Source organism: Sceloporus occidentalis, unplaced genomic scaffold, assembly GCF_023333645.1.
Source record: "Sceloporus occidentalis isolate IW3139 unplaced genomic scaffold, rSceOcc1.0.p SCAF_2, whole genome shotgun sequence".
Taxonomy (NCBI): Eukaryota; Metazoa; Chordata; class Lepidosauria; order Squamata; family Phrynosomatidae; genus Sceloporus; species Sceloporus occidentalis.
Window position 1 is genome coordinate 250,723,322 of NW_028316982.1, and position 12,967 is coordinate 250,736,288.

The 12,967-nt window shown below is 41.4% G+C and overlaps 1 protein-coding gene across 2 annotated transcripts in view; it reads left to right on the forward strand.

The window, feature by feature from the left end:
- The first annotated feature begins 474 nt into the window (after positions 1-474).
- LOC149319982 (pre-mRNA splicing factor CWF19L2-like) overlaps positions 475-12,967 on the forward strand; it is an 82,167-nt gene continuing 69,674 nt past the window's right edge. For both annotated transcript variants that reach the window (XM_089512715.1, XM_089512716.1), the window contains exon 1: positions 475-600. In XM_089512715.1, coding sequence (XP_089368841.1) covers positions 517-600 — 84 coding nt within the window. In that variant the 5' untranslated portion in view covers positions 475-516. The remainder of the gene's footprint in view (positions 601-12,967) is intronic.

Consider the following 12,967-nt stretch of genomic DNA (forward strand, 5'->3'; position numbering starts at 1 on the left):
CCACAGCACTCAAAGTGGTATCAAACTGTGTTATTTCCACACTGTGGATGTGCCTTAGAGACAGAGAGAGAGAGTGAGTGGTGTAGTGGTTTGAGTTTTGGACTATGACTCTGGAGACCATCCTGAGCTGTTGCCATGGAAACCTATTGGGTGACCTTGGGCAAGTCACACTCTCTCAGCCTCAGGGGAAGGCCGTGGCAAAAGCCCCTCTGAGCAAATATTGCCAAGAAAACCCCAGGATATGGTTTTAGGGGTCGACATGAATGTGAGACGACTTGAAGGCACACCTTCAACGAGTGCCATTAATTCTGTCTGTGTCCCAAACCACTGCAAAGACTACTAAAGTGCGCATGCGCGTCGAGAGGACGCTAGGTTTTTCTGCCTCCTCCCTTCTTTTTTCCCAACGTCGCTCGGCCTCAGTTTCGCGCATGCGCGCCATCAGCCCGAGGTAGACTTCTTCCGCCTTCCGCCTCCTTTACGGCCGTAACCCAACTCTTTGTTTTGCCCTTAACAAACATGGCGTCCGGATTTGAAAGCGAGCGGAGCTTGGCGGCGCGGAAGGAAGAGCGGCGCCGCCAGCGCGAGGCGCTGCTGGAGCAGGTGACGTCAGGGGCCTTCCTCCCTTCCTTCCTTCCTCCCTCGTAGGCCCCACTCTGTACTCTTGCGGGGGACCCTCTTCCTCTCAGAGGATCTGGCCTCCATCAGAGCTGCATCCAGGCTTTTTAAAATGGATGCCCTCTGTAGCAGCTGGGGCAACAGAAGGCCAGCATGGGACGCACTAAAACAAAGGAGAGGGCTGTATTTGCCCATTGGGAAACCATACTTGCCCATAGGGAAGCATAGCGGGATACTGACCCATAGAGAATCATTGGGGATTATTTGCCCAGTGATTCCCTATGGGCAAGTACTCCTCAGTAATTCTCTATGGGCAAATAATCCCCTATGATTCTCTATGGACGAGTATCCCCCAATGATTCTCTATGGGCAAATATTCCCCAATGATTCTCTATGGGCAAATATTCCCCTATGATTCTCTATGGGCAAATAATCCCCTATGATTCTCTATGGGCAAATAATCCCCAATGATTCTCTATGGGCAAATATTCCCCAATGATTCTCTATGGGCAAATATTCCCCAATGATTCTCTATGGGCAAATATTCCCCAATGATTCTCTATGGGCAAATATTCCCCAATGATTCTCTATGGGCAAATATTCCCCAATGATTCTCTATGGGCAAATATTCCCCTATGATTCTCTATGGGCAAATATTCCCCAATGATTCTCTATGGGCAAATATTCCCCTATGATTCTCTATGGGCAAATAATCCCCTATGTTTCCCTATGGACGAGTATCCCCCAATGATTCTCTATGGGCAAATAATCCCCTATGTTTCCCTATGGACGAGTATCCCCCAATGATTCTCTATGGGCAAATATTCCCCTATGATTCTCTATGGGCAAATATTCCCCAATGATTCTCTATGGGCAAATATTCCCCAATGATTCTCTATGGGCAAATATTCCCCAATGATTCTCTATGGGCAAATATTCCCCTATGATTCTCTATGGGCAAATAATCCCCTATGTTTCCCTATGGACGAGTATCCCCCAATGATTCTCTATGGGCAAATATTCCCCTATGATTCTCTATGGGCAAATATTCCCCAATGATTCTCTATGGGCAAATATTCCCCAATGATTCTCTATGGGCAAATATTCCCCAATGATTCTCTATGGGCAAATATTCCCCAATGATTCTCTATGGGCAAATATTCCCCTATGATTCTCTATGGGCAAATATTCCCCAATGATTCTCTATGGGCAAATATTCCCCTATGATTCTCTATGGGCAAATAATCCCCTATGTTTCCCTATGGACGAGTATCCCCCAATGATTCTCTATGGGCAAATATTCCCCTATGATTCTCTATGGGCAAATATTCCCCAATGATTCTCTATGGGCAAATATTCCCCAATGATTCTCTATGGGCAAATATTCCCCAATGATTCTCTATGGGCAAATATTCCCCAATGATTCTCTATGGGCAAATATCCCCCAATGATTCTCTATGGGCAAATATTCCCCAATGATTCTCTATGAGCAAATATTCCCCAATGATTCTCTATGGGCAAATATTCCCCTATGATTCTCTATGGGCAAATATTCCCCAATGATTCTCTATGGGCAAATATTCCCCAATGATTCTCTATGGGCAAATATTCCCCAATGATTCTCTATGGGCAAATATTCCCCAATGATTCTCTATGGGCAAATATTCCCCTATGATTCTCTATGGGCAAATATTCCCCAATGATTCTCTATGGGCAAATATTCCCCAATGATTCTCTATGGGCAAATATTCCCCAATGATTCTCTATGGGCAAATATTCCCCTATGATTCTCTATGGGCAAATATTCCCCAATGATTCTCTATGGGCAAATATTCCCCTATGATTCTCTATGGGCAAATAATCCCCTATGTTTCCCTATGGACGAGTATCCCCCAATGATTCTCTATGGGCAAATAATCCCCTATGTTTCCCTATGGACGAGTATCCCCCAATGATTCTCTATGGGCAAATATTCCCCTATGATTCTCTATGGGCAAATATTCCCCAATGATTCTCTATGGGCAAATATTCCCCAATGATTCTCTATGGGCAAATATTCCCCAATGATTCTCTATGGGCAAATATTCCCCTATGATTCTCTATGGGCAAATAATCCCCTATGTTTCCCTATGGACGAGTATCCCCCAATGATTCTCTATGGGCAAATATTCCCCTATGATTCTCTATGGGCAAATATTCCCCAATGATTCTCTATGGGCAAATATTCCCCAATGATTCTCTATGGGCAAATATTCCCCAATGATTCTCTATGGGCAAATATTCCCCAATGATTCTCTATGGGCAAATATTCCCCTATGATTCTCTATGGGCAAATATTCCCCAATGATTCTCTATGGGCAAATATTCCCCTATGATTCTCTATGGGCAAATAATCCCCTATGTTTCCCTATGGACGAGTATCCCCCAATGATTCTCTATGGGCAAATATTCCCCTATGATTCTCTATGGGCAAATATTCCCCAATGATTCTCTATGGGCAAATATTCCCCAATGATTCTCTATGGGCAAATATTCCCCAATGATTCTCTATGGGCAAATATCCCCCAATGATTCTCTATGGGCAAATATTCCCCAATGATTCTCTATGAGCAAATATTCCCCAATGATTCTCTATGGGCAAATATTCCCCTATGATTCTCTATGGGCAAATATTCCCCAATGATTCTCTATGGGCAAATATTCCCCAATGATTCTCTATGGGCAAATATTCCCCAATGATTCTCTATGGGCAAATATTCCCCAATGATTCTCTATGGGCAAATATTCCCCAATGATTCTCTATGGGCAAATATCCCCCAATGATTCTCTATGGGCAAATATTCCCCAATGATTCTCTATGAGCAAATATTCCCCAATGATTCTCTATGGGCAAGTATTCTCCAGTAATTCTCTATGGGCAAGTATGGTTTCCCAAGCGCTGTTACTTGTTTTAGTACATCCAGGCCAGGATAGTGTAGTGGAGTGAGTACTGGACTATGACTCTGGAGACCAGGATTCCAATCCCTGCTTGTCCATGGAAACCCACTCGGTGATCTTGGGCAAGTCACACTCTCTCAGCCTCAGGGGAAGAAGGCAACACCCCTTCTGAATGAATCTTGTCAAGAAAACCCTTGTGATAGGCTCTTCTTAGGGTCTCCATAAGTCGGAAATGACTTGAAGGCACACAACAACAACAACATTCCTCAGAAGTCTGGGGAGAAATGCAGTGCTAGGAAAAGTATGGGAGAATGACTCCCTTCCATGTGGGAGGACTTTCAGTAGCCTTTCCTAAATTGTCTGATTGTCTAATTAACAATTTGTAGCTGCCGGGGGAGCCTTTGTGGCAGAAGAGTAGGGTATAAGTATAAATATAGATAAAGTACAGTTCCCAGGAGTCTGTGGGATGTTGTGGAGGGCATCATGGGAATTAAACTGATAGTAAAACTGAATTCAGAATGCATATCCGAAGGTAGCGGCGTTGGCCATGTAGCAATAAGATCCCAAATATACAAAACAGTGTTATCTTTATTGGGCCAACCAAAATGCACAAAATACCCCCCCCCCCCGGTATGATTTTTAATATCTCTGCCTGATAAACAGGTCAGTGGAGCTTTGAAAGCTTGTGACATGCGTTTTGTCCATTTTGGTTGACCTAATAAAGGTTGGCACTGTTGGTTGGCACAGTTTTGTAGATTTTGGATGTTACTGAATTCAGAATGGTATTGTACCTAAACTCACTATGTTCTTACTTTTCAAAGGGTCTTAATGGGCCTGAACAGACAGGCCAAAATAAAGCTGTTTTGTGTCACTTTAGGTATGCTGTTTAAATTATGCATGCATACTAAGAGCCCAGAAGCCGCTTGGTGCAGCCTCTGGCCTCTTAAGATGCATGTGTCATTTGAACAGCATACCCCCAAAGTGACCCAAAGCAGCTTTATTTTGGCCTGTCTGTACAGGCCCAATGTTTCCTTTTGTGAACTCTTAGCTCCATGCCTTTTTCTTTATAACCAGGACAAGTTTTCCATAGCTCAGGGAGATTCTGAGAGTTGAAATGGCGTTTTCATATGCATTTTTGCCCACTGTGATGGTTTGTATGAAAGCTGGATTTCCTACGCATAAGTGATTTTGTGTGTTGGATATTTCTTGTCACACATAACAAATTATCATTGTTTACTGTCAAGTCGACTTCTGGTGACCCTATGAACACAAAGAGCCCAGATCGTTAACTTCACTATTCAAGTCTTGTAAACTCAGGGCTGTGGCTTCTTTGATTGAGTTAATCCACCTTTGATGCGATCTCCTCCTTTTCTTTCTGCCTTCCATTTTACCAATAATTATTATCTTTTCCAGTGAGTCGTATCTTCTCATGGTATGTCCAGAATATAGGCTGTGCATCAGGAGAATCAGATGTCGTATCACCCACATTTCTTTTAGGACAAGTCATAATTTCTCATGATCCTTATAGTCAAAGGCTTTGCTGTAATCCAGTACTGTAGTTCTTAAACATTTTACCCTTGGGACCCCCTTTACAGCTACATGATCGCTTAATTCAAAGATATAGCTGTGTTTGTCTGTAGAATCAGTATGTAGAGAGATCTTGTAGCACCTTTGAGACTAGCTAAAGAAAAAAAGACTAAAAATGCATTTGGGGAAGTAAGTCTACGAAAGCTAATGCTGCTAACTTCTTTCTTTAGTTAGTCTCATAGGTGCAACAAGATCTCTACATAATGGTTGGCTAAGATAATGAAACCTTTGTTTTTTGATGGTTCAGTGTTCACAAACTTTTGTGTGTACAAAACATAAATGAATTTTATATTTAGACTTGGGTCTCATTTCTAAGATAACTTATTATTTATATGCAATTATTCAAAAATACCAAAAAAAAACCCAAAACAAAACAAAAAAACAAAATCCCAAACACTTCTGATCTCAAACATTTTGGGTAAGGGAGACTCAATGTAACATTTCTTTCCTGTTACCCAGAATTATATTTTTCGAAATGTGATACACGTTCTTTTACTCAGTGGGGGCAAAACCTTACCTTTGCTCAAGAAATAAATCTCACCTTTTTTAAAGAGCAGATATAAATATTCTTTTAATGAACTCTCTGGATAGCTGCTAGTGGTAATTTGTATTGTGAGTTCCAGCATGGTTGATGCAAGAGAGCTGGTTCAAGTTGCGGCATGATGTCCTTGAACAAATTTTGAAGATCCAGGGGCCTTTTATGCTATCTCTAGGCCTTGGAAGGCCCTGACATCTCTCATGTTGCACCCTGAATCACAAATTCCATTCACAGAACTGCTTTTAATATGTAATTTTGTTCACTTTGGCCTGTTTTAGGCCTTAAAAAGTAATATGTAACCAGCTGTCTTCTGGGGGTATACCTTACAGTTAGGGGGGGAGTATGTCTGGGAGGAAGTAAGAAAGGGCTTTGATGTCCTGCTTGCTGTCCATGGGCCACACTTCCCCACCTTTGATGAAGGGAAATTAAACACTTGGCTACCATGGCTTGGGCATAAGTTAGAACTATAGAATTGGAAGAAACCACAAGGGCTATCCAGTCCAACCCCCTGCCATGCAGGAACACACAATCAAAGCAGACAGATGGCTATCCAGCCTCTGTCTGAAAACCTCCAAAGAGGGAGACATCACCACACTCCAAGGGAATGTGTTCCACTGTTGAACAGCTCTTACTATCAGGAAGTTCCTTCTAATGTTGAGGTGGAATCTCTTTTTCTGAATCCATTGTTCCATGTCCTACTCTCTGGAGCAGCAGAAAATAAGCTTGCTCCATCTTCAATATGACACCCTTTCAAATACTTAAACAGGGCTATCATATCACCTCTTAATTTTCTCTTCTCCAGGCTAAACATCCCCAGCTCTCTAAGTTACTCCTCATAGGGCATGGTTTCCAAACCCTGCACCATTTTGGTGGCCCTCCTCTGGACATGCTCCAGCTTCTCAACATCCTTTTTGAATTGTGGTGCCCAGAACTGGACACACTATTCCAGGTGAGGCCTGAGCAAAGCAGAATAGAGTGGTACTATTACTTCCTTTGATCTATATATACTTGTATTGATGCAGCCTAGAATCATGTTGGCTTTTTTAGATGCCACATCACACTGTTGACTCACATTCAACTTGTGGTCTATGAGGACTTCTAGATCCCTTTCACATGTAGTTTTGTCAAGCCAGGTGTCCCCTATCCTGTATCTGTGCATATCATTTTTTCTGCCTAAGTGCAGTACCTTACATTTCTTCCTGTTAAAATTCATTTTGTTAGTTTTGGCCCAGCTTTCTAATCTATTCAGGTCATTTGAAATTTTGATTCTCTCCTCTAAGGTATTAGCGACTCTTCCTAATTCGGTGTCATCTGCAGATTTAATAAGCATGCCCTCTATTCTTTCATCCAAGTCACTGATAAAGATTTTGAATAGCACTGGGCCCAGGACAGAACCCTGTGGGACCCCACTGGTCACTTCTCCCTAGGATGAAGAGGAGCCATTGCTTGCTGAGCATCCTTTGGGTTTGGCTGGTCACCCAATTACAAATCCACCTAACAGTTGAATTGTGTAGCCCACATTTTACAAGCTTGTTTGCGAGAATATCATGGGGAACCTTGTTCTAGGGCCTTACTGAAATTAAGATATGCTATATGTACAGCATTCCCTTCATCTACCAAGCTGGTAATTTTATTAAAAAAAAGAGAGAGAGAGATCAGATTAGTCGGACATGACTTGTTTCTCAAAAACCCATATTGACTTTTTGTTATTGCATGCCTTTCTAAGTGTTCACAGTCTTTATGTTTAATGATACTCTAGAATCTTTCCTGATATTGATGTCAGACTAATTGGACAACAATAGTTGGGATCTTCTTGTCTCCCATTTTGAAGATAGGGACAACGTTTGTTCTCCTCCAGCCTGCTGGGGCCTCTCCAGGAGTTCTCAAAAGATTATTGTCAGTGACTCTGTGATTACTTCTGCCAGTTCTTTTAATACCCTTGGATGTAGTTCATGTGGTCCTGAAGAAATAAAACTTAAATTCTTTTAGATTAATCATGTATTCCTGTACTACCTCTTTATTTATTCTGTGCTGCATTTTCCTTATTGTGTCCGGTGCTCCATTTTATAGAATCATAGAGCTGGAAGAGACCGCAAGGGCCATCCAGTCCAACCCCCTGCCATGCAGGAAATCCAGATCAAAGCATCCCTGACAGATGGCCATCCAGCCTCCGTTTGAAGACCTCCAAGGAGGGAGACTCCACTACACTCGAACAGCCCTTACTGTCAGGAAGTTCCTCCTAATGTTGAGGTGGAATCTCTTTTCCTGCAGCTTGCATCCATTGCTCCAGGTCCTAATCTCTGGAGCAGCAGAAAACAAGCTTGCTCCCTCCTCAATATGACATCCCTTCAAATATTTAAACAGGGCTATCATATCACCTCTCAACCTTCTTTTCTCCAGGCTAAACATACCCAGCTCCCTAAGGCGTTCCTCATAGGGCTTAGTTTCCAGACCCTTCACCATCTTAGTCGCCCTCCTCTGGACACGCTCCAGCTTCTCAACGTCCTTCTTGAACTGTGGCGCCCAGAACTGTACACGGTATTCCAGGTGGGGCCTGACCTGAGCAGACTATAGTGGCACTATTACTTCCCTTGATCTAGACACTATACTTCTATTGATGCAGCCTAAAATCGCATTGGCCTTGTTAGCTGCCGCATCGCACTGTTGACTCATGTTCAACTTGTGGTCTACTTGGACTCCTAGATCCCTTTCACATGTTGTCTCCTTAAGCCAGGTGTCTCCCATCCTATATCTGTGCATTTCATTTTTTCGCCCTAAGTGCAGAATCTTACATTTCTCCCTGTTGAAGTTCATTTTGTTAGCTGTGGCCCAGCTTTCTAGTCTATTCAGGTCATTTTGAATTTTGATCCTGTCCTTTGGAGTATTAGCTATTCCTCCTAATTTGGTGTCTTCTGCAAATTTGATAAGTATTCCCCCAATTTTTTCCTCCAAGTCATTGATAAAGATGTTGAACAGTACTGGGCCCAGGACAGAGCCCTGTGGGACCCCACTGGTCACTTCTCTCCAGGATGAAAAGGAGCCATTGTTGAGCACCCTTTGGGTTCGTTCGGTCAACCAGTTACAAATCCACTTAACAGTTGCCTTGTCTAGCCCACATTTTACAAGCTTGTTTGCAAGGATGTCATGGGGAACTTTGTCAAAGGCCTTACTGAAATCAAGATATACTATATCCACAGCATTCCCTTCATCTACCAAGCTGGTAATTTTATCAAAGAAAGAGATTAGATTTGTCTGGCATGACTTGTTTCTCTGAAACCCATGTTGACTTTTTGTGATTATGGCATTGCCTTCTAGATGTTCACAGACTCTCTGTTTAATGATCTGCTCTAGAATCTTTCCTGGTATTGATGTCAGACTAACTGGACGATAATTGTTGGGATCCTCTTTCTTCCCCTTTTTGAAGATAGGGACAACCTTTGCCCTCCTCCAGTCTGCTGGGACTTCTCCTGTTCTCCAGGAGTTCTCAAAGATCATTGCCAATGGCTCCGATATTACATTTGCCAGTTCTTTTAATACCCTTGGATGTAGCTTATCTGGTCCTGGAGACTTAAATTCATTTAGGTTAAACAGGTATTCCTGTACTATCTCTACTTATTTTGTGCTGAAATTCCCCTATTCTGTCCTCTGCTTCATTATCCTCAGGTTGAGCACCCTCTGCCTTTTCTGAGAAGACTGAGGGAAAGAAAGTGTTGAGTAATTCTGCCTTTTCTCTGTCTTCTGTTAGCATTTTGCCATCTTCAGGTTGAGCACCTCTTTCCTTTTGGGAGAAAACTGTAGCAAAGGTGTTGAGAAGTTCTGTCTTTGTCCCCTGCTATACTACATGTCTACAGAATCATGCTGTAAAATTTCTTGGCTTTGTTAATATGAAGGAAGTATATAAAACCAGAGTTGGATAGATTTTTTAAAGGATGCAGTTTGTATTTGACAAATGCTATGAGGTCAACAGAGTGCCAGCATGGTGGTTTGACCAGGGTGGAAATCCTCACTTGTCCGTGCAAACCAACCAGTTGATCTTGGGTAAGTCACACTCTCTCAGCCTTAGAGGAGAGCAAAGGCAAACCCCCTCTGAACAAATCTTGCAAAGAAAACCCTGTGATAAATTCACCATAAGTTAGAAGTGACCTGAAGGCACACAGTATCATCAACAAATTGGGTCAAACATTGAGAGAGACTGCTAAACACAGTAGCTATACTGGTGAAACTGTTCCCATCAATAGAAGTGGGAAGAGGTGATTCCTCTCTCATTTTAGCCTCCCATGTGCCCCAAGATGTGTTCCAGAGGGCTGAGCATTTCTCTACAGCTGGTTATTGAGCATCTTGAGAGTGGCAGGGTGAGGGAAAGGAGAAAGTTCTCTTGTGGTTTTTTTTTTTTTTGGTATATTTGCAATATTGGAATTAGACCATTGCAAAATATTTGGTGTATGAATTTTTGCAGTGCTAATTGCCTTAGGGAAAGGCTATTTAGATAGAATCACTAACCCTAGATGGATAGCATTCAGTGTGTAAAAAGGAGTGTGACAAGAAGCATGACAAGACTTGGTTGTGTTTTGCTCTCTGGTTTTTGACAGGTCATCAAGATGCTGACTAGTTTAGTAGAATTGCAAATTACAGAATATTTTTTGAAAACAGTTGTGGTGCCTGAGGGGATGTCAGGGGTGCAACTGTTGGAGCTGTCAGCCTCTTTCAATGGCAGTACTAGCATTTCATTTTCATTTTTCTAAGGAAGTTGAGTTGAGCAAATCCTTGTTCTGTCAGATTTTGATCACTTTGACAAGATACATTAAAACCACGTTTTCAGTCTGAACTGACATTTCATGAAAAAATAGCTCCGAAGGTCCTGCTTTAGCCTATAAAGTAGGAAAGCACAAAAATAATTTGTTTTATCTTATGTCTGTTTACTTATAGTAATCTTCTTGGTTCTCAGTCAGACTTAATTCTAAAATAATGAGCATAGGATTGCAGTCTTAAAGCATTAACAAATTATTAACATTAAGGATACAAGCAGTAAAATAATTTTAATACATCAGGGTTGCATTTTTAACTACATTTCTGCCAACTAATAATTAAAAAGGGGTTTCTATTTGAAAGCCTCAAGCATCGTATTTTTCTTTCCCATCCTTTGTAAGTTGCCTAGTCTTTCAGTATGTGAATTATGCTGGCATTTAATTTTTCCTGATAATGTTAATTTAAAAAGGCAAAATAAACAGTAAACTTGGAAGATATGAGTAAACAATTGGTTGTATCCAAAGAAGTGCTCAGTTTATTGTGTTTGCCTAAGAAGGCTTTTGTTGCTTTAACAGCAGCCTCCATTCCCATATGATGAGCCATTTTTGAAGGTGAGATGATTTTGAGAAGCTACTTGTGATGTGGTTTGGTGGAACAATGTTTTTCAAGTATAGGGGGGAACCAATATCTGCTGGGGTTTGGTTCCAAGATATGCCCCCCTCATGGATACCAAAATCTGGGGGATGTTCATGTTCCATTATATATAATGGCATAGCAAAATAGCATCCCTTATATATAAACTAATGAAAAGCAAGGTTTGCTTTTTGGAATTCCCTCCTGAATATTTTCAAGCTATGGTTGGTTGTATCCGTGGATGTAGAATTCATGGATACAGAGGGCCAACTGTATATATCAGTCCTACCAGTCATATTGAACACTGTTGCGTCTTTCATGTACAGACAGAAATGGAAGGAGGATTTATTGTTTTTTCAGATGCATTTAAAACCCAGTCTTCTTGCTGGTGAAAAATGTGCATTTTTATAGTGAACACAGAAGGGGAACCCATGGAAATCAATCCAAGTCTCTCCAATGCAAAGGTGTACTGTTTTGAAAAATTATTCTCTCCTCATAGAGATGTTGGGGACATTGTGCAGAATTTGGTATAATATATTATTTCTCTTCTGAAGCATAGGAAAATTGTGATTATCTCTGAAATTTCATATAGACTTGGGAAGGAGTTCTGTTTTTGTCTTTTTTACACTTCCTATCGTCATGTAAGCACTTGATAAAGTGGGTTCTGTACATATTTCCAAAGATAGATATGCTTGAATTGTTAGAACTTTGCAGCTCAAACAAGGGAATGTAATAATAATAATAATAATAATAATAATAAATTTTATTTGTATTTGCCGCCTCTCCCTGCAGATCGAGGCGGGATAATAACAAAAATCAATAGTGCAAAATACAAAATAGAAAAAAAACAATATTATCTAAAATACATCAATAACAGCCTGCAGTATTACTACCAGTGAGTTAAACTATCCAAGTTGTCGTCGTGTAAAGTAATTCAGACTCTTTTTTAAAAAAATGCTGTACTAACAAGTTTCCATTGAATTTAATATGGATTATTTCTTACAATGAAGTTTAAATTCTAAATTGAGAGGGGGGATATTTGATTGTATAAAAAGCCTAAAGTGTTTCTGTCATTTCTGTGTATATTTTCACAAAGCACTTAGAACATAGCTGCCTTGAGAATCAGGGGCTAGTTTAGCTATAAAGTAGGACCTTGGTATCCCTGGACTTGCCATCCGCAGATTTCAGCATCTGCAGATGGCAAGCCCCCATTGTCCCCAATGGCGGAACATGCATGTGGCCGCGCTGCCATTAGGAACAACGGGACTTCACCTCAAGTCCTGTTGTCCCTAATGGCAGTGCGGTCACAGGCATGCGCCACCATTGGGGACAACAGGATTTGAACATCCGTGTATTTTGGTATCTGCTAGAGGATAGATTTGAAAGATGGTTTTTTATTGTGCTGGTTTGCCATTGCAGAGTGAGTTCAGGCAATTTTAAGGGCCATTCCACACACATAGCTGCAAGCATGAGGCCTACAAGTTCCTGCTGTTGATGGCTGGTGTGTTTATGCGTGTGTGAGAGAGGGGGACCATCTGTCAGGTGCTTTAAAGCATTAGACTTCCTAATGTGCCTGGAACAATAGAAGTTAAATGCAGCCTCTGCTCACAACATGAGGTGAAATTGCTGGAAGGGAGAAATTAATCTGTAAGGGCAAAAGGAAAATTGGTGGGTATTTCTGTGGTATTGGACAGCGCTAATGAGCTCTGGCTCAGAATAAAATGCTTGTGCTGGGTGAGAGTTGAGAAATGTGAAACAATTAAGGTCCGTTTTTATGGTAGGGGAAAGAACCCTGCAACTAGCTGGGGATTTAATTATAAAAATACAGAAAGGGAGAAAAAGATTGGTGTCAGTGAGCTATGTGAGATTGCATTAGGCAAATGGAACAAGAGGTTACTGCAGCGTGACTTT